The sequence below is a fragment of the Poecile atricapillus genome, chromosome 18 (genome assembly GCF_030490865.1).
Source record: "Poecile atricapillus isolate bPoeAtr1 chromosome 18, bPoeAtr1.hap1, whole genome shotgun sequence".
Classification (NCBI taxonomy): Eukaryota; Metazoa; Chordata; class Aves; order Passeriformes; family Paridae; genus Poecile; species Poecile atricapillus.
Genome location: NC_081266.1, coordinates 8,298,146 through 8,321,953, shown reverse-complemented (window position 1 = coordinate 8,321,953; position 23,808 = coordinate 8,298,146). Strand labels below are relative to the sequence as shown.

General features: G+C 34.2%; 1 protein-coding gene across 1 annotated transcript in view; it reads left to right on the top strand.

Annotated features, from left to right (window-relative positions):
• LOC131586075 (1-phosphatidylinositol 4,5-bisphosphate phosphodiesterase zeta-1-like) overlaps nucleotides 1-23,808 on the top strand; it is a 46,890-nt gene that overhangs the window by 2,409 nt on the left and 20,673 nt on the right. Inside the window, exons 3-8 of the mRNA XM_058852812.1 lie at nucleotides 3,283-3,517; nucleotides 10,023-10,224; nucleotides 11,788-11,932; nucleotides 13,670-13,825; nucleotides 21,042-21,269; nucleotides 23,421-23,577. Of these exons, the coding sequence (XP_058708795.1) occupies nucleotides 3,283-3,517; nucleotides 10,023-10,224; nucleotides 11,788-11,932; nucleotides 13,670-13,825; nucleotides 21,042-21,269; nucleotides 23,421-23,577 (1,123 nt within the window). The remainder of the gene's footprint in view (nucleotides 1-3,282; nucleotides 3,518-10,022; nucleotides 10,225-11,787; nucleotides 11,933-13,669; nucleotides 13,826-21,041; nucleotides 21,270-23,420; nucleotides 23,578-23,808) is intronic.

Genomic DNA, 23,808 nt, shown 5'->3' with positions numbered 1-23,808 from the left:
CAAGTGTGTATATATATATATAAATATATATATATATTTATATAAATACATGTATATTTACTTACTTTCACCTTTATAGATATGATTCTTTTGAGAATGTTGCAACCAGCTGGCAAATTTTGTCCTGATTTGGCAGAGACAATTAACTATGGCAAGTCAGAAAGGTCATAAGAAGGAAGGCACTAAGCTTTCCTCACCCTGTCTTCCTCTCTCATTGTTTGCCTTCTCAAACCAAGGTAGAACCAGCAGCATGAGCTCAACCCTGGCTGAAGAGGCTTCCTGTGGTTTTTTGAACTTTCACTGCATGGAGAAAGTTTCAAAGCTAGAGGATCTCTTGAGAACTTAAAAATATTTCTTGTGGTTTCCTCTATCTTCCCCCTACTTTAGTTTCTGGCAGGAATGTGAGAGATGGTCAGCTGTGGGAAGAGAAAAGGAGATTTGAGGGAAGTGACCTGCAAAGAAGAAGTCTGATCTAGTTGTATTTAACAACATATTATACCCAATAGCCTGATCTAGTTATTTATAGCAGTACTGTTAGGTGCCCTATGCTATTTGAGAAAGATTTACAGGGGTTCAGTAGTTTGGGGGGTTCAAATATTTCATCAGCGAAACAATATGTAAAAATCCAAAGCATTCTGGATGTTATAGACATCTTTGTAATTAACTGCACATCAGCAGTTAATCTAATGGTTATACATAGCAAAATACATTTTATAGAAAGCTAATTTTAAGGAATAATCAGCTTTTTTCTTCTCTGTTCTCTTTGAGCTTATTTTACTGTAATACTCTTTTGAGCAGTATCAGAATTATGAACATTAAGGTTTTAAGGAATAATAAATTTTCATCTAATTTCTCTCAAGACTTTGTCTCTTCTTTTTCTGAACAGCAAAAATTTGATGTGCATTAATAAAAATAGGAATGATAAAAATCTACCCCAAAAATTTACAATATCTTTTTATAGTGACATGATTTTTATGACTTTAATTTGAAGAGTTCTTTTGTGTAGTATTATTGCCTGTATTTCACCAGGAGGCAGCTAAAATAGAAACTTTACTTTTTTGTCCAGCTTCTCTTTGTGCCAGTAACTAAGTGAACATCCTCCAAGTCCTGATAGACTGTTTATTTTCAAAAGAAGTTGGTATTTTCTTTTCCTGCTTAATGGTTATAAGCAAATTTGCAGCACTGTTAAGAACATTAAAAATTGGATGGAAGAAATCAACCTTAGATGGGGAATTTCTCAGCAGTAATGAAATGTGTATAATTAGCATTTGTACAGAAATATTTTCTTGCTGGTGATTTCTGTTAATAATGATCATTATTATTCTCTTTTGCAAACTCAAAGCAAACACTGAAGTACTCATTTGTAAGATTTTTTCACTAGAACTCCTCATGAAATTTAATTTTGTACTCGTTTCAGTTATTTAATATATTTTTACTCCTATTGTACTTATTCAGAAGTGCAGAAAGAACTTTACTGCATAGGAAGGAACTGGCACCAGATCTTTAAACTTTTGGCTTTCATGGTATGGCTTCAAAACCAATCTAATTTAGCAGTAATCCAATCTGTTGATCAAAGAGCAGCCAGAGCTCAAGTAAGCAATTTCCTGCTTCTAGACATTTCTGTGGAAGCCAAAGCAGCCATAGTAAGGGCCATGTTTGGATGTTTGGATGCTGGAACGTGGTGTCTTTGGCATCTCAGTTTAAGGAGCCAACAACTGAGAATTTTCATCAGTTTACAGTCATAAGCACTGAGGCAGTGGATTGCCATTTGTGGTTTTTGTGAGCAATTTTGTCAGAAGATTTCTCTTGATTTGGCAGGTTTTAAGCAAAAATCAGGCTAAAATGTTAGAAACATTTATATTTCTATATTGATATTAATTAATTAATCAGTACATAATTAACTAATATATAACATATATACAATATACAGCATATAGCATATACTATATTTTATATTATATATTAATAAATAATATTAATATATGTAGTATATAGTATATAGTTTATATAATAGAATATATGTTATATATTATTATATATATGCTATTATATCTTAATATACGTATTACATATTATATCTTATTATGGTTATATTATATTATATTATATTATATTATATTATATTATATTATATTATATTATATTATATTATATTATATTATATTATATTATATTATATTATATTATATTATATTATATTATATTATATTATATTATATTATATTAATGTTTTAATAAATTTATATTTATATTTATATTTATATTTATATTTATATTTATATTTATATTTATATTTATATTTATATAGAAATGCAATTTATATTTATATATTATATATATTATATTTATGTTTTTATATATTATGTTTATATATATGCAAGACATATATTTATTTCTATGCTTATTTATATATATATGCAGTTACTTATTTTAAGTAGAAAATTTTAAAGGAAAAATAGAATTGTTAAACCTGTGAAAAATGTAAAAAGCAGAAATGGTAAAAAAGCATTATTCTTCTCAAATTCTTTTGTGGCCTTTTAACTTTTCTAGTGACTTTTATACTGAAACACATAAATTAATTACTATGCTAACATTCTGTAAGCTGTATGAAAACAAGCTTACAATTCAAGAATTCTGAAAGTGTGAATAATTAATCTAAGTTAAACATTCTGGCTTGTTAAGATTAGAACATGGTGTCATAGGTTATTACAAAATATCTTGTCTTCAAACTTGAATATTGTTTTGTTGTGAAACAATAAACTTCGTTTATTGAAGTGTTGAAAGGGTTGTATTTCTTGGTAATTTGGTCATCCTTATTTCATTTTTAAGATTACTGGTTGCTGATTTTGTGTGCAAATTTGACTGACAGTATTTACAATATGGTGTAAATAGCTGTTGGAGAGGTATTATACTAAATATATTTTCCACTTGATAAGTTTTATGCTGCACATTTATTTTAATGCATAGCATTTTAAAGATTTTCAACAATGTGTTTGAATATTAAAAATGCATTAAATCTAAATTTATTGCACTTATTTAGATGCTAATTGTGTCATATGGTCCATTTTACTTTACATAAAATATTTGTAGCACACAAAGTGTCATCTAAAAGTTGAGGAGTGTAATCTGATTGTAGTCACTGTTGCCTGAGGATTCTTCTATGATGCTCACTCTTATGGTCAGTTATAAAAGAGTGTTTGGTGCATAATTTGTATAATTGCATGTTGTTTCATTAATTTCTTTTTTTTTTTTTAATAAATTTTGCTTGCTTTTTTCCCTCAGAAAACTATTGACAAACAGTCAGGAAATATTATTAGCATGGACGACTTCAGAGCAATTTATCGAGCTCTTGTACACAGGCCTGAGTTTGAAGAACTATTCAAGGCTTACTCGACAGATGGCAAAATTCTACCTGACAGCCAGCTCCTTAAATTTCTTATAAAAGAACAATTTCAAACTGAAGCTAATGAAACAACTGCCTTAGAAATTATTATGAAGTATGAACCCATTGATGAAGGTATGTACAGTTTAACTATTTGATATCTAGCTCTTATTTCTCGTGCTTCTCTCAATGACTGTGTTGTCCTAAACCTCATATATTTATTTCTTTAAAAGCATGTCTTTTCATCTATTTATTATGTTTTCTTCCTGTGTTTTAATTTCTTTTTATGGTGCCCTCCTTTCTCTGCTCTGTTCTTTTTTCTGTCATTTCTTTATCTTTTTATTTCTAGTCCTTCTACAAATTCTGTTCTTCAGCTCATTACAAACCATTTTCAATTTGTTTTTCTTAAAGTCCATATCTGCCATTTTTCTTCTCTGCTCGTTACACTGTCTTCTCTCCCTTGAGTCACTTAGTGAAAATTCAAGGCCTCAGACAAGACTTTTATGTCCTTCTGACTTCCTTGCAGGGGCACTGTGGAAAATTTTTGTAGGTGCCTGGTCACCTTTTGTGAATCACTAGAATGCTGAGATGAGGAGGGCTTCATAAATCTGTAACATGTTCTTCACCTATTTAAAGGTGCCTCAAGTTGGGGTGTAACACTTCTGCTGAGCGTCACTGATTTCAACTTGTGGCAAAATTTACAGCTAGGAAAAGGATAGAACTGCATTTTGCTGCAAGCTGTTACTTTATTCAGTGGAATATGTTCAATTCTTTCGTTTCCTTGGTTCCCAGTCGTTGAAAACGGGTGGAATTGATAAGTGGTTAAGAAAAACAAACCCAAGGGGAAAATATTTCTTCTGGGATAATAGCACTGGATTTTCTATGGTGACCTGTGGTGGAAGAAGAAAATGGAAAATGCCACTTTTTCAATGAGAAACAGAAGAACATTGGGTGTTTCATTTAGAGGCACTTACTGTCCAGTAATAAAAACATGTGACTCCTTATGCCTTTACTCTTTAAGGCTGCCTTTCAAATTTAACTGTATTTTATTAAACATATTCTGCTCTTTCAGAGGAGCTAATGTTTACTAATTGTTCAAATTACCAGCTTAAAAGGTTCCTTTTATTTTGTGTCACCTGTTTTGATGGGAAAGTTAAAATCTATAGCACAGTTAAACAATGAATAATCTTCAGTCCATTAGAAAACACCTTTATAAATATCAACTGAAGTTTCTATAGGTTTAATTTAATGTCTGGTTGAAATTTCAGATGCTGAGACAAATTCTTGTTTGTTTCTTCACCTGTGATAAATTTGTTTGTCTTGTTATTGGAAATAATCTCGCTGAACAAAATAACCTCTGTATTGTTCATGCTCCTTTGAGTGAATTCATACTCCCACTCAAACATATTTCTTGAAAAGTTCCAGTTATGATTGACATGAGAGATGATTCATATGGTATTGTGATAGACCATTTTGTGTAAGTGTCGTTCTGAATTTGCTACAGAACATTATTCATCAGGATGATCTGTTGGACTCATCTGTCACCCTTGCCCTCCCTGTGTCTTACAAAAAGGGAAAAGGCCAGGCTTTGACATTTGATTGACAGGTTTGCTAATAGTAATGACCATTCTCTCATAAATGTGATAGCACTGCTATGTCAAGATTAGGATGAAAACAATGACTACATTTGACATCTAATTTAAATAAATCCATTTATAGCATCCAGTGCATCCCTAACATTTCTGCAGAGAGATTTTCAAAGCTATTGAGCCAGATAACTTTGAATTTATTCTCTGTAGGTACTGTAGCTAGCTCAGGACAGTATGGAATAAACTAATCTTTCATTCTTGTTATACAATTTAGATGCCTAATGTCAAAATACTACACTAACAGGTTTTTTCACGTGTGCGCTAAAACCTTGCATTTTTGGTAGAAAGAGCCATTTCTATGGAATTGATCACAAAATATGTGATTCACACCTGACAGTTGTGTCTTACTAGCACCCCAATGAGAGTTTTATTCTTCCCAAACATTCCATTATCTTCCCATTTTACTATTAGCTTTGAATAGAAGACTCAACTCATTAAATGAGATTAAAGAAAACATGCTAACTAAATAATTTTTTTTTTAAGCTTGGTATATATGTCTTTTTTAAAAAAAATTCTGCTCATTTACATGGATAGGATTAGAGGCACAGTGAGGATAAGAAAGTGCATCCCAGTATTATTTACAATGTAGAGCCATTCAGGGACTCTATTCCTGCCTATTTTCCTGCTAGGCAATACAAAAACAGGGCAAAAATGCAATCCTGTCTTAAAAAAAACAGCTTGCTTTGTAAATAACAATATAAGCCTGGTGCATCTGTCAGACAAGGACTTTGAGTAATCCAGAATGTATTTGTGAAGCAAAAAAAAAACATTCGCAGTTTATTCCTAGTGCACACAGTCGTGAAGGTTTTTTTTGGATTTTTGATGTATGCGAGACAGAGCTGAATGTAGAGCACAAATTTGCAGAAGAGAGCATTTGATCCCATTGGCCAAGGTAAATCAAACTTAATAAAGGAGACATCTCTGCCAAACTCCCACAGATTTCATAAAAAATCATGTGAAGTAAGAAAGATGGCTTAAAAATCTCAACTAAGACAATGGCTGTGGCTGGATTTGAGAGACACAATATATCAGATTATGAAAAGATGTGTAAAGGTCTAGTCTCGGGGAAAAAATTCAAGACAAGGTGATTATGAGATATAAACCCTTAGAAAACTGAACTGCTGTTCAGATAGATACTTTATTCCAGCATGCACCAGTTGTAAGTGTGGGTAAGGGAGAAAAAGCCTCCCTAGAATATAAACTGAGACTAGAAAAGAATTAAGTGTATTATAACTTTAGTCAAGGAAATACTTCTCTCTTTACTGTTCCCTTAGAGCATGAATGTTTCATACTGATGTAGTCAAATTTCATAGTATGAAATTCCATCTGATGATGTTTCTGCCTGACTTTTAATGACTGAAAGATTCCTCCTTCCATTATAGCAGAGTAAAACCCTTGTCTGTGATTGCAAGTATTTCTCATGAGTTCACCCCTAAAATTCCCAGCAAATGTATCTGTACCCACTCCACTCTCTCTGTCCCAAGTACCATAGACATTTAATTACTCATTTAGCTCTCTGGAAGCAAAGAGCACTCACATACATTTAAAAACATGGGAAACATCTCTCTCTCCACATTTCCTAGTCTCACATTCCGTTCAGGCTCTTCTCCTCCCCACTCCTGAGTCTCTATTTCAGTCCAGACACCTCTCCCAGACCCTGGCAGGGCTGCAGGTTGTACTCAGTCCCTTCAGGAGGAAATGGGTCTTGCAGGAGGCTCTGGCCAGTGCAGAGTGATTTCTTGCTTGGTTTGTCTGCCTCATTGTGGGTACTCTAAAGGCCTTCAGGGCAACAAACATCTTGTGATAGTTTTCCATTTTTTCTTTCTGAAGAGAAACATTTTCAAAGAAATTCCAAGGTAAATAAGAAAAATGGAATGTAATAAACTCTGAAAATAATGTATAATGTAATCCAAGTTTTTCAAATACCCAGGTTCAAATATCCATAATTCCTCTCTGATATGACAGTATTTGTATATATGGCAGAGCTGGAGTTTACCCTAACAGGAGGAATGAGAAAAATAATTTTATCTTAAATCAGATTTAAAAAAACCCCAAACAATATAAAGGAATATTGTTAATAAAATGAATTGTACACTATCCAAAAGAGGAGGGCAAGACAAAAGAAATCATTGAACTTTGTGAACAAAAAGAGGCAACGAGAAGGCAGAAATCTTTTCTTGCCTTCCCTTTCTACAACAAATGGATATGTGTGTGCACACTAACTACTGCTAAAAGGTCCTAATGGAGAAAAAGACTGAGGTTCCTCCAGGGGAGAAATGTAAGGTCTTGATGAAAGTCTTTTCACTGTGGAATAGTTATGGAGATGAATTCCCATTTCCTTTAATGTAGAAGCAGAAAATGTCTGTAAGTGGTCAGAAAATAGCATGGCTGGGCTATTCCTCAGAAATGTAAGCTCTGTAAAAATACAAAGATTTTTAGTCTGTTGATTGGAGACATGAGCTGAATGTTTTACTGAAGTCTATGAGCTTACATATTGACTAACAAAACAATGTTAGATGTTCATTTTTTGGGGATTATGGTCATTAGCATATTTGCTTGAACATTAATTTCTCTTGAGAATATTGCAGTTAACTTTTGTCGATGACAAGAACAGTCAGGAAAACATCATAAATAATTCAGAAAAAAAGCAAGACTGAAAAGCCAGTATTTTTTCACTAATTTAATAAATAAATGCAGAAAAGGTAGAACATAAAAGATGTACACACACACACACACAAATAGTTACTAGCTCTACTTGTAATTGCTCAGAGAAATCTATAGACCATGAAAAATAAAATAATCCAAAATGAAATCCAGACAGCTCATGTAATTCATTAGAGGCAAAACATACAGGATGAGTGTATTCTGTTTTGAGTAATGTGAAAAAATTCAAAATGTTTTTTAAAGATCCAGACAGTAGAAATTTAATCCAGTTGTTACAAGTATAGAACAATATACCACGTGCATGTGGATAAATCTATAGGATTCACTTTTCAAGAGTCATCAAGGCTGCAAGAAGTCATCCTGCAAATCTCTCAGCTAAAAGAAGACCAAAGAAATTCCCGATGCAATAAGTACAGTCGGTTCTGTAATATTATTAATATTATTAATCTGAGTAAGATAGTCAAAAATATGGATGGAACAGGGTAGGACCTTCTTAAATGATGTAATCAGGTCAGTGAAGACAGGTTGACAAATCCAAGTTCTTAGAAAATTGTAACAAGCTTGACTAATACAAGTCAAAGGTTACTTTTGAAAACAGGGGGGAAATGAATGATGAATTGAAAGACTGGAAAAGATCAAATGTAATATTTGTTTTAGAAAGGGAACATCTAAAGAACTAGTCACTGTCAGTGACTAGAAAAAAAAAGGAGAAAATAATAAATACGTAAACCCTTCTAAGATGGTAAAAGTGAGTTGCAGTTTGTCAGGACATTCCATGAAGAAATAGTATCCTGTTTTCTCCTATGAAAGATTAACAATACAGATGGATAGCAGAAAAACGAAAATTATCAGAAATCTGAAACAGAAAATGCCCTGGATTGGATTTTTTTTTGAGGAAAGGAGTGGAAAGTGGGAAGTGCAAAAGCAGTGTTCATAGGAGAAAAAGTGTGAAAAAAGAGGAGAGGAATAATACCAAACAGAACAAATATTTTGGACAGCAAGGAAGTTTCAGGGTAAATTTCTGTTTCCTAATTATGAAAAATTTCCTAACAAGGTTATTTAGCAGTTGAAATGCTTTTGTTGGGTTGTCTGTGGATTCTTCATCAATGGAAGACTGGAAGAATAACTTCAGAAAGACTTCTGTTAGGAATAAGTTGTTGGGTGAATGCATGTTTGATGTCTGGATGCCCTTCTGTTTTTCTTTATCATTGTAAAACATTGCAAGTTTTCTAGTTCAAAGACCTGTGTAATTGAGAAACAATTATTTTCTGTAAATTCTCATCCAGGTGTAAAACTTCCAGTCTGTCACACACCAAAGATCGATAATTGCAATTCTAACTTGTACATTCTGATTCTTATAGCTGCAGTAAGAATTACCAGGGCAGAAAAGGGGGTTTTCCTACAGGTATTTCCAGTCCCCAAGTTTGTATACATCGACTTCTAAACTATTATTAACATAAAATAATCTTGGATTATTTACTTATTGTTAACTACTAGCCTAACGGTGACAATAAAATTATTTTAGAGTAAGAACTGAGCAAAATCCCTCACTAATTCAAACTATATTTTGAAGCAAATCTAACTTTTGAGATTATATCATTTGTAAAATGACTGCATTACAAACATGACATTGAGAGCAGTAGCTGGCAGTGTAATGGCTCTGTTTGCCATTAAATCAGTCAAAACCAAAACAAATGGGATGACTATCACTGGTATGGACTCAATTAGTTCATTTTGTTATAAATATAGTAGTGTAATAGGCTTGATTTGCAATTAATCTGTGTAGACAGTTATTTCTTTGGTTACAATGCTATTTTTATTTCAAATATTTCTAAACATGATTTGATCAATATTTATTTGGAATTTTCCACCCCTGGCAAAGACATTTGGTGCTAGAAGTCATAGTTTCTGCAAGATTATATTGAGAATTTCTGACTTTTTAGAGAACAATCCTGGTTCTTTTAAAAGAGAAGATTCCCTTAACACGTTGTCTGGCATGTTACTTTCCAAAGTAAATGACAAATATTTTATTTATATTTAATTAGGACTACTGAAAATTCTTCTTAGTGCTGTCCATAGAAGAATAAAAGTGTCAAAACACATTTTTTTCCTCTCAGAAGTTTGAACCACAGCAATTCAGCTCCAGAGTCACACGTATCTGATGTTTGTGTTGTTTATACATTTGGTATGAATTTTAAAATTGCAGGAAAGCTTTGTGCTGTATAACCTTCAGCAGTGTTCAGAATTGGCTATTAAAAATTTCAGAAAGTGCATCAGAGTGGCTTCACAACAGAGATTTATTTTTTTTTCCTTTTGTTTTTGTTCAGTGAGGAAGAAAAGGCAGTTGTCATTTGAAGGATTTATAAGATACATGAACTCAGACGAATGTTCAATATTTAAAAGCCAGCACAAGACCGTCTATCAAGATATGAACCAGCCATTATGTGACTATTTTATTTCATCTTCTCACAACACCTACTTGATAGCTGACCAGCTAATGGGACCCAGTCACTTATGGGGCTATACCAGGTATATAGACATAATTTTTAATATTTTAAACTTTCTTTGGCTTTTTTTTTTTTTTTTAAATTAATGCTAAGTCACATACAATCCTACTTGGAAATAAGGGACAAAGCCATCAAAGATACAAGTTGAAATGAGAGTGGTATTTTATTTTGTGTGTACACTTTTCAATATATTTGCCAAACCATCTGTTCATAGTCTGGAAGCAATCTATTTTTTTCACTTACATCTCAGAAAATCAACCTTGCAGCAAATGGAATCTATAGTATATTGTACAGTACACGATTAAATCAGTTTTTAATCTCAACGTGCCATGCAAAAAATAAATAACTCCCTGAAAGAAATGTAAAATTCCTGGGCAAGCTGTGATCTGTTCAATGTAGAAGATGTGTGTTGGAGTATGTCTGTGTCAAGGGTATCTGTGTTCAGTGCATGTTGCAGTGTGGGCAGGTTAGAAACAACAAAAACAACAAAACATGGGCATTCAAGTAGGCAGCAGGGAGAGGAACCTGTGCAGTGTGTGACTCCAAGAGGATGATGACCAGGATGCCTTATTGCCAAGACAGGGAAGAAAGAAATTAATTGTGTAGTAAATGCAACACTGAGAGGGCAGGATGTATTAAGAATTAGGAGGAGATGTGTCCAGAATTATTTGTACTACTTTAATGAAGAGAAAGCAGCAGGAATCATCATCTATCTGAACACTTTGTAATTTTTTTTTTGGTTGCTCTCTTGATGTTCTTTAGTGACTTGCAACCATCAGAAACAGTACTGAATTTCTAACAGTATTTAAAATTCCATTATGTTAATGCTGCCTTGCTGAAAGTAATTGCAAAGAAGGTATAACCCCCTCTCTCTTTATCTCCTATATGTGTGAGGAAAATGCTAAAATCAGCTAAAGGCATATTTGACATATTGTTAATGTGTGAAAAGCAGGATGTAAAAGACAGCTTGGTAATTAAGTAAAACAGTTTATAAGAAATGTTTCAGTTAGTTGCAAGTCAAATATTAGAAACCTAAGAATTTAAGGGATGACACTAACATATTCAGATTAAAGCAGTAAAGTCAGGGTGTCTCAGAAACTTTAGCACTCTTAGAAATGTGGTCTGGGGAGAGGAACTGTTTTATGTAAAGACCAAGTGGAACCTGATTCTCCAAGTACTATAGATTTTTAAATATAGTGATTCTCAAAATTCTAAGCAAGTTTGGAATAGTAGCACAAAATAGCATTGAAAATATTTATTCTTTTATTTTAAGTGGCAATTTGCCTTTGTTCCAAAATTCCTTAATTGAAATCTTTGATTTTTAGCCTTTTAAGGAAGATAATGCAGGTAATCCCATATTCTTTAAAGGTCTAATAAAGTTTATTAAATAACACACACCTAAAATAGGCAGAAACAGAAAGTATGTCTGTCTCATATAATTCTGTAGGATTTCTATTTATGGTGAAAATGAGGTGTTTTTTCTGTAATTAATCCCTGTGCTTGTAATTAGAAACACAGCAACTTGTATAAAAAAGTTTGCTATCTTTCTTTTGGCTGCAAAATTGTTTCTCTTGTTCTTCTGAAGTGCTCTGTTAAAAGGATGCCGTTGCCTGGAGATTGACTGCTGGGATGGCACCAACAACGAACCTATTGTGTATCATGGTCACACTTTAACAAGCAAAATTCCATTTCGCTCTGTAATTCATGTGATTGACAAGTATGCATTTATGGTACGTACAGATCTGTGTGTGTATACATGAGTTGGTTAGAATGGGATGGTGGCTTTAACTAAGTGGGGACATGGCTCTTGTAAATTCTCCAGGGTAAAAAAATGCAACTGAGCAATGGGTATTTTAAAAATTAATTGCAGAGCAATTGTGCTATTTGTTCTTAATGTAGTTTAAAATCTAGTTAAAGGAATCATAATCATTTTTCCTGATAATGAATATAAACCAAACTTAGTGCAAAGGATTCAGGTGATCTCACTCAGCTTGTTAGGTGGAATTCTCACCTGACATAATTTAAACAAGGACTGAATCTATATTGAAGACCTAGTTCAGATTTTTTCTGATGTTTTCCTCCTTCTTTATATCCCTTAAAGGTTTTTTTGTCACTTACTCTTCTGCTGCTATGAGTCTGTCTTGTATCCTCTGTGTGAATTTATAAAATAGACAAAAATATTAGATAATAGATGAGTTTGAGACTTTGTTTTCCATTTCCTCTCTTTTGATTTTGAATGTTGACACTGATAAATGTTAGCAGCTACTGATGTTTTTTGGTCAGGTGACCCATCAGAGCAAAGTTCCTTTTACCTATCTCTAGAAAAACACTGAAATCTGGAGAGTTTTTGCACCGTCTCAGGCTTTTGTATAAGCTTCTGGTGAAACTCCTGCTCAAAGGAAGTGCTGAATGACTATTAAGATAAATCTCAGAATCAGGCCAGCATTATGTGTGTGAATATATACATCCACGATCATAAATTTATGTGGATTTTCATGCATATGTATTTATAGCCTTCTCAGTGTTAATCAAAGCTGCGGTTTTTTTCTGTTTTCTATATAAAACTTAATTAATCTCTGATTTTAAAAGTGAAATTAAAAACATGATTTTATTCCACTGTTTTTCAAAACCCACTGGATAAAACTTGCCTCTTCTTGCTAACACACAGCATATTGTGCTTAACTCTAATTCAAACTTCAGTTCTCAAGCCCAAGTGCCAATGAGATGATAAAATCACAACAGGTCATGGTTGGTACCAGCTGTCCATGCAGGCTGAGCTTTTCTTCTCTTAAAAGTCAATAGCAAGTGCTCAGGAGACAAATGTAAAGACAGGAAAAACATAAAATGGTGTTTTCCTTACTGACAATTTAGGCTCTGCCTGAGCAAAGATTTCATTCAGACTATATTTTTGGTATCCACCAGTATTATTGGCAACTTATGAGATTTACTTATAAGTCTAGATGGATGCATTTCTTTTGAGTTCTTCTCTAATTTTTACTAATTTTCTCTTTTTCACCTTTTAGCTTTAATTTTTACTCAATTACCCTTGCTTGAGTAGTGTGATGAGAAAAGTGTATACTGTCCCTAGAAAAGTTTGTGGTATTATCAAAAATAAAAAATATCCATAGCTTGTTCATGTAAAGGAAATAATTTCTGAACAAGCTTTGGGGAGACTATCAGAGTCTTGATAGACTATTTGAAAAGCAGTCCTTTTTTCATATATGTCTAGCTCTGTTTTAACTTTCTGAAGGTGCATTTCTTTTTTCTTCTTCAATCGTGCTTTCTTTTTTCCACAAATGTTACGTGTTTTATTGTGTTACTAACCTGGAACAAGTGATCTATATTCTGAAGTTTTTGAAAATGAATGTAAATACAGATGGCCAAGGGGACTTTTGTAAGATATTTTGGAAAAGCAATTATTCATATTTTTATTTATTAATAATAAAATCCTAAAATTATATTTCCAGTCATCTGCCTATCCAGTTATACTGTCTCTGGAGAACCACTGCAGCCCTAAACAGCAGGAAGTAATGGCAGACTGCTTGAAAAGTATTCTAGGTGACAAACTTCTCACTACACCAATTGGTGGTGCAGTAGATATGACTGAACTGCCTTCTCCTGAGGTAATAAGTTTTCATTTTTCTCTGTGAAAGAAATGGAAATGATGGTGGGGTTCTTCATTATTTTTTTTTTTCAGTCCTCTGGGACTGAATTTATGGATCACATCTGTGTCAGAAATAGACTTCAGGTAGTAACAAAAATATTTAAACTGCACCAAAAAAACACATGGAAATACATCTGTTATTTGCTGATTTATTTTTTTGTTGCTTAAATTGAAGGAAATTCCTGAAATTTAAACATGTTATTGAAATGGAAACCTGAGCCTACATTTTTTGTCAATAACAGTGATGATGGAGGTTTTTTTTGGTCCTCTGCTACTGCAAAGCCATTCTCTTTCTCAGTGTGTTTCTCCCTCAGACAGCGTTTCTCAGCGGATGGCCCGAGACCCCTGGGACATGAAGTCAGAAAAGGCAATTAGATGGGTGTTGAAAATTTTATTGCAAACTAAAACAAATACATTTCCTTTGTTCCAGTCTTTGCACATAATTTTCTTTCAAGGACAAAAACTTTTTTCAAGTCTTTTGTAGCACAAATACGTGCACACATACAAAATACTTATTTCAGCTTCTCGCTGTTGCCAGTATAGCCATATTTTATTCCTTGTGTTTTTACAGTAGCTAAAAAAATGCAAATGAAAATGTGGGAAGGAAGCACTGTCATAAGGAAAAACAACACACAAAAGGTGTTTAAAATAAGTTTTTAAGGATTTGTCAAGGAAAAATATTTTTGAAGTGATCTGTGCAAGAAGATGTGCTGAAGTATTACCGTACTCTTATATTTCCATGACAATGTTGTAATATTTAATGTTCATGTTTCTCCACCCTTTTTTTTTTTTTATTGTAGCAATATATTTTTTTGCATCATGGTTTCCAACATAATTTTGAAGCCTTGAAAACTGTTTTTTCAATTAGGAAAAAATCTAAACTCTATCAAACAGGAGGGCTTGTTGTAAAGCTTCTCAAATCACGGCTGGATTCAGTGTAGGAGATGTGCAAGGATCATATGTCCTCTGAAGCAAGCACAAAATCAGTGAAATGGAATCACTGAATCACACACTTAAAAATATTAATTTCTATGATATATGTCCCTTACCATATGGTTACTGTGATACAGGGAGTTCATACTTCATATTTCCACAGCTTAGAGTTTTCATGAGTCAGCTCTGTAGAGTTTTGCCTGAAAATGGATTGCTGGGTCTATGTATGGAAATGCTGTCAGCTGAGATTAATTCTCCTGAGCTTTTAACATATTAAAGTATTGTGAGACATATTTCCCATCTGTGCAAGGTGTAAGGATTACCTAAATAACGCCACTGTCGTCACCTGATTACAAAAGTTTTAATTCAGAAAATTATTATCTTGAGAATGAACACAAATGAGGATCTTCTCTGTTTCTCCTAGGTTTTCTGATCATGCATGTAAGAAAAGTCAGTAGGACTTTACTTAGCAATGGAAATATGTAGCTATGACTGAATTTGTAAATTCAGTTATAAGCTTGACTTTGGCTGGCATCTTTTTGAAGAGCCAAAAAAGGAGTTTAGTGACATCACATCTTTAAAGCTTGGGACCTTGTGCATTTTCAAGGCCTGGGTAAATTCATTGTCATTTGAGAAAACCAAATTCTGAATTTAGTCTTCAGACTGCTTTACTCAAGCTGTGCAAAAGAGATGTTACAGAACCACAAATGATGAATTTGAAATGCTCTTTGTTGGAAGGATCCTCAGTTAGTGTGAAAAAGAAAAAAGCTGTCACCTATATAAGTTGTTGGTCCACTTTTTTCAAGATGGAGCATTAGCAAGAAAAGGGAAAAAGCCACCTCAGTGTTCTTCAAGATCAGAATTGAATGGTTATTTTGTGTGTACATGAAGTGGGAAATCACATAGTTTCTCCAAACACTTCAAAGAAACATTAGACAACTACAGGTTCCTTTTAGGTTTTGGAGTTTTGGAGGCTTCCATCGAAATAATTTTCTTTTATATGGTCAATCTTCTACTTCTTTCTTTAAGTAGGTCTTGAACTATACCTTTGTCAACTGAGATGATTGTGTGTGTGTGGAAGGAGGTTAAAATGAGGAACACGCCCACTCTTAGGTGGTTCCTTGGACCACCTTGCAATGATGTCTCCTACCATTGTAATTCTAAGTGAAAATCACATGGAGGCGCAGGAAATAAAAGCGGAGGATCACTGAACACTTCCTCTCTCTGCTTTTCCCAACACTTGCTTCATCTGAAAAACAAACCCCAGAAAATTTCAGGACTAAAGGTTTTTTAATTCTTTGCCTTCAGTCATATATTCACACTTCCATCTGACTATATTGATATTATTAATTCCCTGCAATTCCTGTATTCTGTGGCATCTCAGCACACAATTCCTCCTCTACATATGGAGGAAGGAGAAGACTTTTGCACTACTTCTTTCTTTCCCACAAACTTTATCCCATGAGAAACTGAGGCTGCTTTTAAGCTTCACCTGTCCCATCTCTTTCCCAAGAAGATGTTTTGCCACCCAAAGCGACAGACCTGATACAATTCTCTGCTCCCAGTCTTGGCCATCATGGTGCTTCTAAAGAGACTTCATGAACTCCCTCTAATCTTCACTGGAATAACAGGTCCTTTGAGTCAGGTCCTGCATTAAATTAGATTTGACATCAGTGACGGGCGCCAGACATCTCTGCTGGTTGTACCAGCACTCGTGGTGATGTGCTGATAGAAAGTGAAGGAATGAAGTGCCTTATGCAGCAATTTGTAGATGAACTTAGAAAATATCAGGATGCTAGAAGAGATAAGGTTTTACTTACCCTGCTGTGTTCTTCCTCTCAAGAGATCTGACAGCAATTGAAAGGAGCATGTGGGCATCCAATATAACACAGAAAAGAATGTAAGCACATTGATGCTTTGATGAAAGTTTGTTCCTCAATTATTTTGCATTGTAGAGCATTGAACTGCCTTACACTGCTGACAGGATAGATATATCAGATAGTTAGGAATCTTTTATTATTTGCAGGTTTCCTGTCACAAAGCTGGAATGAGATATTGCTGTGTGATTAACTGAAAGTGAAGTGGCAACTACTGTGATTTTACAAGTTCTCTTTAATGTTTACCACACAGCTGCAAGATCAATTACTGCATTGTGATGTCTCAGAAGCATTTCTGGCCAGGATTGCCAAGGCTTCCCTATGGTTGTTAAACCTGTGGTGTCCAAATAAAAGGATCTGTTTAATGAGATCCTTGAGAAAGATCAATAGAAGGTCTCCAGTACAACTTCATGGGCTATGGATATTTTAAATTCTGCTATTATGGGGAAAACCAGCTAACTCCATAAGCCAGGACTCATCCTTCACACTTTTCTTCACCTTTATCTACTCAGTATAAAAAGGAGAGCTTTCTCTACACAGTGAGTGTTTTCAGTGAGAAATTCAAGATTAAGCACATCTAATTCTGTTGCTTCATTTATGAGATTAATTCCTATTTATTTTGACCAACACATTCACATATGCAAATGTCTTGACCAAGTCTTTGCATCAGAAATACTTTTGTTTCTTAGCAAGTCAAAATGTTTCTAGTCACTCTTATGCCTTTTGATCAGTCTATGGCATCTATTCTTTACAAAAAATATGAAAAAAAAAAAAAAAGAATGTGGTATGTCTTGGTGATGACCTCAAAAATAATAATAAAAAAATCCATACTGTTTCTCATAAAATTTCAGGAATCTCTAGGCTGTAGTGAGTACATACAGAAGACTCATCTAATTCCTTCACTATTTTTAGGCATTGCACTCTTGAGGGAACATGATTTTCCCAGAAATGTGGTAAACATGTGACAGTCATTATCTGTTAATAGCTTCTTTGCATTGTAAAGCAACTTCAGGAGGTAACTAAAAACAAGACATTGCCATATTTTATATCATTACCCAGGTAGGTCTTGGGTCAATGGCTTATTTGGTGTATAAAAGTCATGTGGTTTGTTTGGTAAGGCATCTTCTTGGACCATTGAACTTTGGTAAGGAATCTGTGCAATGAAGACTCTGAGCCAACCTGTAACCATCTCATCTTTCTGTGCAATCATCTGGACTTATTTCCAATGCATGCAGAGATTTAGTTGCCCATGTAGAATATAGTTTCAGCTATAGCACAGCTATTTATCCTTAAGTAGACTTAAGGTAAGTAGACTTACCTGAAGTCTACTACAGAGCACAACACAGAAATGGAATTTTCAGGGTAGGGTGCTTCTCACTGGGTAAATGTGTTGTAGGAAAACTTGCTATGAGGTAGCTAAAATGCTGCTCCTGATATAATTAATATTTGTTTGCCTAGAGCTCAGACCTTGCTGGTGGTATTGATTAAAAATATCTGTATAATAAGTATACAGTATTGATATAAAGTATCTGTAGATGATAACTGTGATTTATAAGGCTGCCACAAAGACATCCATTCACACTTCACTAAGTGTGATTCGTTAAAGATAGCTGGTGTTGGGTTTTTTTAACAGTTGTACTTAACAAATCTTGTCATTGTCTCAAAACCTTTCCCTGTGTCAGACTTCACAGGAGGTGTTGTATCTTAACCCTATATCAGTATTTAAGGCAGCAGTATCATTCTTGAAATAGAATATTATGTAAAACTCAGAAGAGATTTTAACTTTGTTACTTAGCAAGATTTTCAAGGCTTGATATTCCTCTAACTGAGCACCTACAGCTGGTCAGGAGAGAAGAAGGGAGAACAACAAGCTCAATTTAAACAGGAGAAGCTATTCTGTCTTTAATACTTCTGTCTCAAATCCAGGGTTTGTTCCTTACATTTCTGGGCACTGAATTTTCACATTAATTGTAGTCATCAATAGGTGGGTTTGCCCGATCCAAAGTGCTTGTGATTTTTATCTTGGAAACTTGGCATTACTTCAGCTGATTTGTGTTATACATCCCATTAACCAGAATGCACAAGAAAAAGGTTTTGTTCATTTAATTATGTAAATATTTGTTCTAGTTGATTGCACTTCGAGGTTTTTGCTTATGCCAGTCTTGAAGTCCCACTATGCTCTAGGGAGGTCCTATGATGTTTTACATATTTGAATTTTTTAGTATGCTTGCAGTTTTTATAGAAGTAAACAGCAAATGTATTTTTAACATATTTTGCCTTTCATAATAAAACTAGAAAGGAGAAGTTATAGTGAATGCTCAGACTTTCAGCTCATTAAAAGGCTTTTCAGCTCTCTTAGAAGACCTGGACATGTAGAGAAAAAGGTGTCACATGTTTAGCAGTGCTGATTACCAATTAAAGAACTCAGATTTCACACAGTCACTGAATTTGTAACCATACATTTGTTATAAGTTTTTTTGAAGATGTGTGAAGTTCAGACAAAAGCCTATGCCATTTTTTCACTCTGTGTTTCACTTTCAGTGATTGGGGGTAACTATTATTGTCATTTGCTTCTGGCCAAAAAATAGCAAATTCTCTGGAGTATTTTTGTAACTGTTTCTGAAAAGAACCATGATTTTAGAATGTTACCTTTGTAGAAAACAAAGCAAACCTTAAAAAACTTCTCCTACCTCAGGATGTTTATGTTTTTGCTAACAGCTCGCAAACAGAATTTTAGAGACTGATTGACATCATGACCCATTTTTATATCATTACACACACACACACTATTGTCTTTTTTTACTTAAAGTTATGTTTGCATATAGGAGGCAGTAATGTAACCATAGATAGTTTTTTCTTCCCTTGTATACCAGGTCTTTTTTTATTTTATTTTATTTTTTTTTATTTGTAGAATGAAGTCTTCCCATGAATAACAAAATACAAGATCAAAAGTGGATAGAATTGCTTTTAGATACTGGGAAATGTGAACATGCAAAGCAAAATTCAGAACTCTTAAAAAACATGAGTAGCATTAATCATATTAAAACTCTTCTAAAAATACCAGAGAAAAATAAAAAAAAGAGTGCATTAATAAGAAATGAAGGCAATGTTAAAGGGCATCCTTATCCTGAGTCACCAGTGCAGAGAGACTAATCAAACCTTCCAGCAGCATGGCATTGATAGATATTGGGCATAGGATGTCTCATTCCACTGGCACCCTGGCAAACTACCAACACGAGATCTGAAGCGATAGGGGGATTATGAGCAATGGAGCTTGCAATGGAAATAAATGGAATGTCTCTATCCTTGCCTATGGCTCTGGTTTCTACTAAAAAACTTTGGCTTTATATATTTCTGTTATCCATACCTTTCATATTTACTTCGTGGATACCTTAAAACACAGCATTTCAGTTACCTTTCATTTATTGTGAATTTTTTTGTTCCCTCTTCCCGCCACACTCCCAGTAGTGTAATCTTCCTTTCCACTAGAGCATAGGAAATTCAAAGAACATTTTTGTGGATCACTTTATTCAAGAGTGACAGTAAGTCCTGTTACTCCCTGACAGCTCCTGTGCACAGATGTACTGCTGCATAATAGAAGCTTTACTATTAATATAGTTTTGTAAATTGAAGTGAAATATATACTCATAGGATTCTGTTCCATAGATGAAAGCCATGCTGTTAGAATCAATATAATTCAATGATGTTTTTCTCCCTCTACATTACATATTATGGAGGTTGATACACGTCTATTTAAAAATAGAGAAACTGCTTAGGCAAAATCACCAAACTTTTGTTTCCCTGGCCAGGTAAGACCAGCATAAGGTTCTACTGTAAAATAACACAAGTTATAAACAAAAGTTTTCATTTGGTACACCAGAGAGATATGCACAAAGGCATTAATCAAATAACAAATTTCCTGCAGGCTTAGTGATAGATGAAAACATTCCAAATGAATAGCAGACACATCTTTAAGTGTGTATATACACATAGAAGTACATTTAGGCTTAAAATAGAAGTAAAAAAATAAGTAAAAAAATATACCTTCTATGTCTTGCCTGGCTATCACTTTTGGCTCTTACTTAGCTTTCTACTTTTATCTTTTCATAGTTTCAGCATCTGGGTTCCTGTGGCAGAGAGCCTTTTTTCCTGTCAGGGTGTTAGATAGGCTCATTCTGTTGTGTACATTGATCCCCAGATTCTGTTTGGTTTCTTTGGCTTTGGCTTCTGCCTCACTCTATTTTAATTCATTTTGCAACCTCACATCATTATATTTAATAAACAACTTTGAAGATTGGTTAAATAACACCAAGAGATGAAAACCTAAGTAATTCTAGTTACTATTGTTCAACCTCTTTTCTATAGGCATTAAAATTCAAAGTTCTGATAAAAAATAAAAAAGTTGGAACAATTGAGGAAGGTCTGCTCAGGATGGATGCTGAATATGGTGGTGAGACAGAGGAACTGAGTGACTCTGAATCTGAGTCTGAGGATGACGACGCACATGACACGTTACCTCTTCAGCCATCAAGGAGTCCCACCAGAAGAAGAAGAGATCATAGACTTTCACCCCCACCTCAAAAAAAACCAAAGGTAACTTTTGCTGCAATTGAATATAGAGAACACACAGATTTTTTTTTTTAAAGAAACTCGATTATCTTAAAATAGAGACTAAACTGAAAAGTTGTTATAAATAAGTTATTTTAAAATAATTTATATTTTAAATTTAATTTAAAATTTAAAGAGAAAACTTTAAAATTACTAAGATCAGTGCATTTGGAAATTACATTTTTTAGCTCGAGGTTTCAGAGTTTTCCTACTCTTATAAGAAAAGTCAGACTGGACCACATTTTAGTACCCAACTCAAAATCAACCCCTTCCTGTGCTCCCATCTTGAACTTCAACATTTTCCTCTCTCAAAACTTGTGCTTGTCCCAGGCTCTCGGTCCCACAGTAGATTTAAGATGTGTTTTGTTGGTGCCATGGCTCTCCTGGAACTATGTATAGAGAACACTTACAGCAGTACCTGATGACAACAGGCAGAGTTAACCATTTCTTCCCCAGGTCTTCCAGTCTATTTTTAAGATAGATAAAGTCTCCTATTTTCTTCAGTTCTGGATTTTTTTGCATTAAATTAGGTGCACATTCCTGGTTGTGCTGGAACATTTTTCAGCACCTGGAGCTGAAGAGGTGTTTTTAGATTTATCATGCAGAGACTTAACTTTATTTCTGAAAAAAGTGTAAAAATTTGGTGTTTGAAAGTCAAATTGAACTTAGTTTTTTTAACCAACTATAACTCTCTACCACGGAAAATCTGTTGCTTCATCAAGGTTGAAACTGCCTTGTTCAGCTTTTTTAGGATGTCAGGCAGCACCTGGTGTACCCAGTCACTCTTGCACATCATGCTCTGATTGCCTGAATGTGGCTAAACCAGCAGTGCTCCTCAGAGCCCAGCACTCTCGCTGAGAAGCAGTGTCTCTTTTTTTTTATATGATTTGAAAGTTTTTTTCTTCTTTCTCATTCCAACTGACATGGAGAAATAGTAAGGAAAAATTCTGAGGAAGGATGGACTCTGACCAGGAAGGACCAGCTCTCTAGACAATAGGTTTCAAGAATATTTGTAGGACCATGTAACGGACTAGAATGAATTCCACAGACTCTTAAACAGCAGCAACAAAAAGGATCTGCTCATGTTTCCCAGGCAGAAGAGAAAGTGGTTTCCAGGGTCCCACTCTGTTGGAATATTTGCCTTGATGTCCCACTGTATTGCTTTATGGGAGGGTGGGAGAGCATTTGAATCCACAGCCAAGATACCCCAGTGATGCTGCTGGCTTTGCCTGCCTCCAGAGTTGTATTTTTCAGGATTTCCATGGCAGTAGACTCCTGGTGTCCTCATGGGACATAGCCCCAGAATAATTAATGCACTTGAACGTTGCATAGTTTAAGAGCCATGAGCAGGTAATCTCTATTATTTTGTGGGATGAGAATTTGCCTTCAAAAGCTTTAATGGAATGTAAACATGATTAGCATCAGCAGCTCTCTGATCTGAGATCAGCAGTGCTCTGAGCCCCCAATTAGCTCAGAAGTTATGCTGAGGAAAATGAAGTGGTCACACAGTGCTTCTCTGTAAGAGAGAAGATCCTGGTAAAATTTCAGTCACTTTGGCTTATTTTGGTAATTGAGCAAGACTAAATGAAGATTTTGGTGAGAGAACTTTCAACCTTAATCAAGAAGAAAAGAGTTTTCCTAACTTCAGGGCAATGCTTAAAGGAATAGGCCTTTGATTAATTTTCTTGGCGCAATGTAATATTTTCCTGTTATTCTACATTTTATAGATGAGTTTATTCTGTTGGTCTTTTCTAGTACTTTATATATTTATGAATAGAAAGTTGGAGGTATATTTTTAAGGAGCAACATTAAAAGCCATGAAAAATTATATTATTTGCAAACCACTCTTAGGAGCAGGAAAACTGTAAAGCTATCGAGAAGAACATTCTGCTAGGAAGGATCTCTCCACTCACCCTATGATTGCTGTGATAAACGTGGGCACAATAACCTCAGTTTTCTCTCAGCAGATCAGATCTCACTATTAAAGGTCATATTTATTAGATTCATTAACTGTGACATATTTTTTCATGCTTTATGCATCCAAAATGATTGTTTCTCTGAATTATTAATATTAATAATAATGAAATACTCATCATTGTGACTTTTTTATTCCATTATTCATCTGATGATGTTTAGGTGAGAAAGGGAAAGATTGCCCTTGCATTGTCAGACCTCGTGGTTTATACCAAATCTCAGAAGTTTGTGAGCTTTGAGCATTCCCTGCAGCATCAGCAGTGTTATGAAAATAATTCAGTTGGAGAGAGTGCAGCACGAAAACTTTTAAGATCTTCAGGTAATTTCTTTTGAGTCAATCAGTTAAAAGTTACATTGGTGCTATGATTGCTTCACTGCTTAGGCATTGAAGGGTTAAAATTTTATGAAACACCTGCTGTCTGATTTTATTTGGTTCTTTGTATAACACTGTTTTAGATATGTACTTTGCATAATATTTTTATTTCTGTTGGCTTTGGGAGGAAAACTGAAATTCAACTTTGCTTTAATTCCGTGTATTTTTATAAGAACA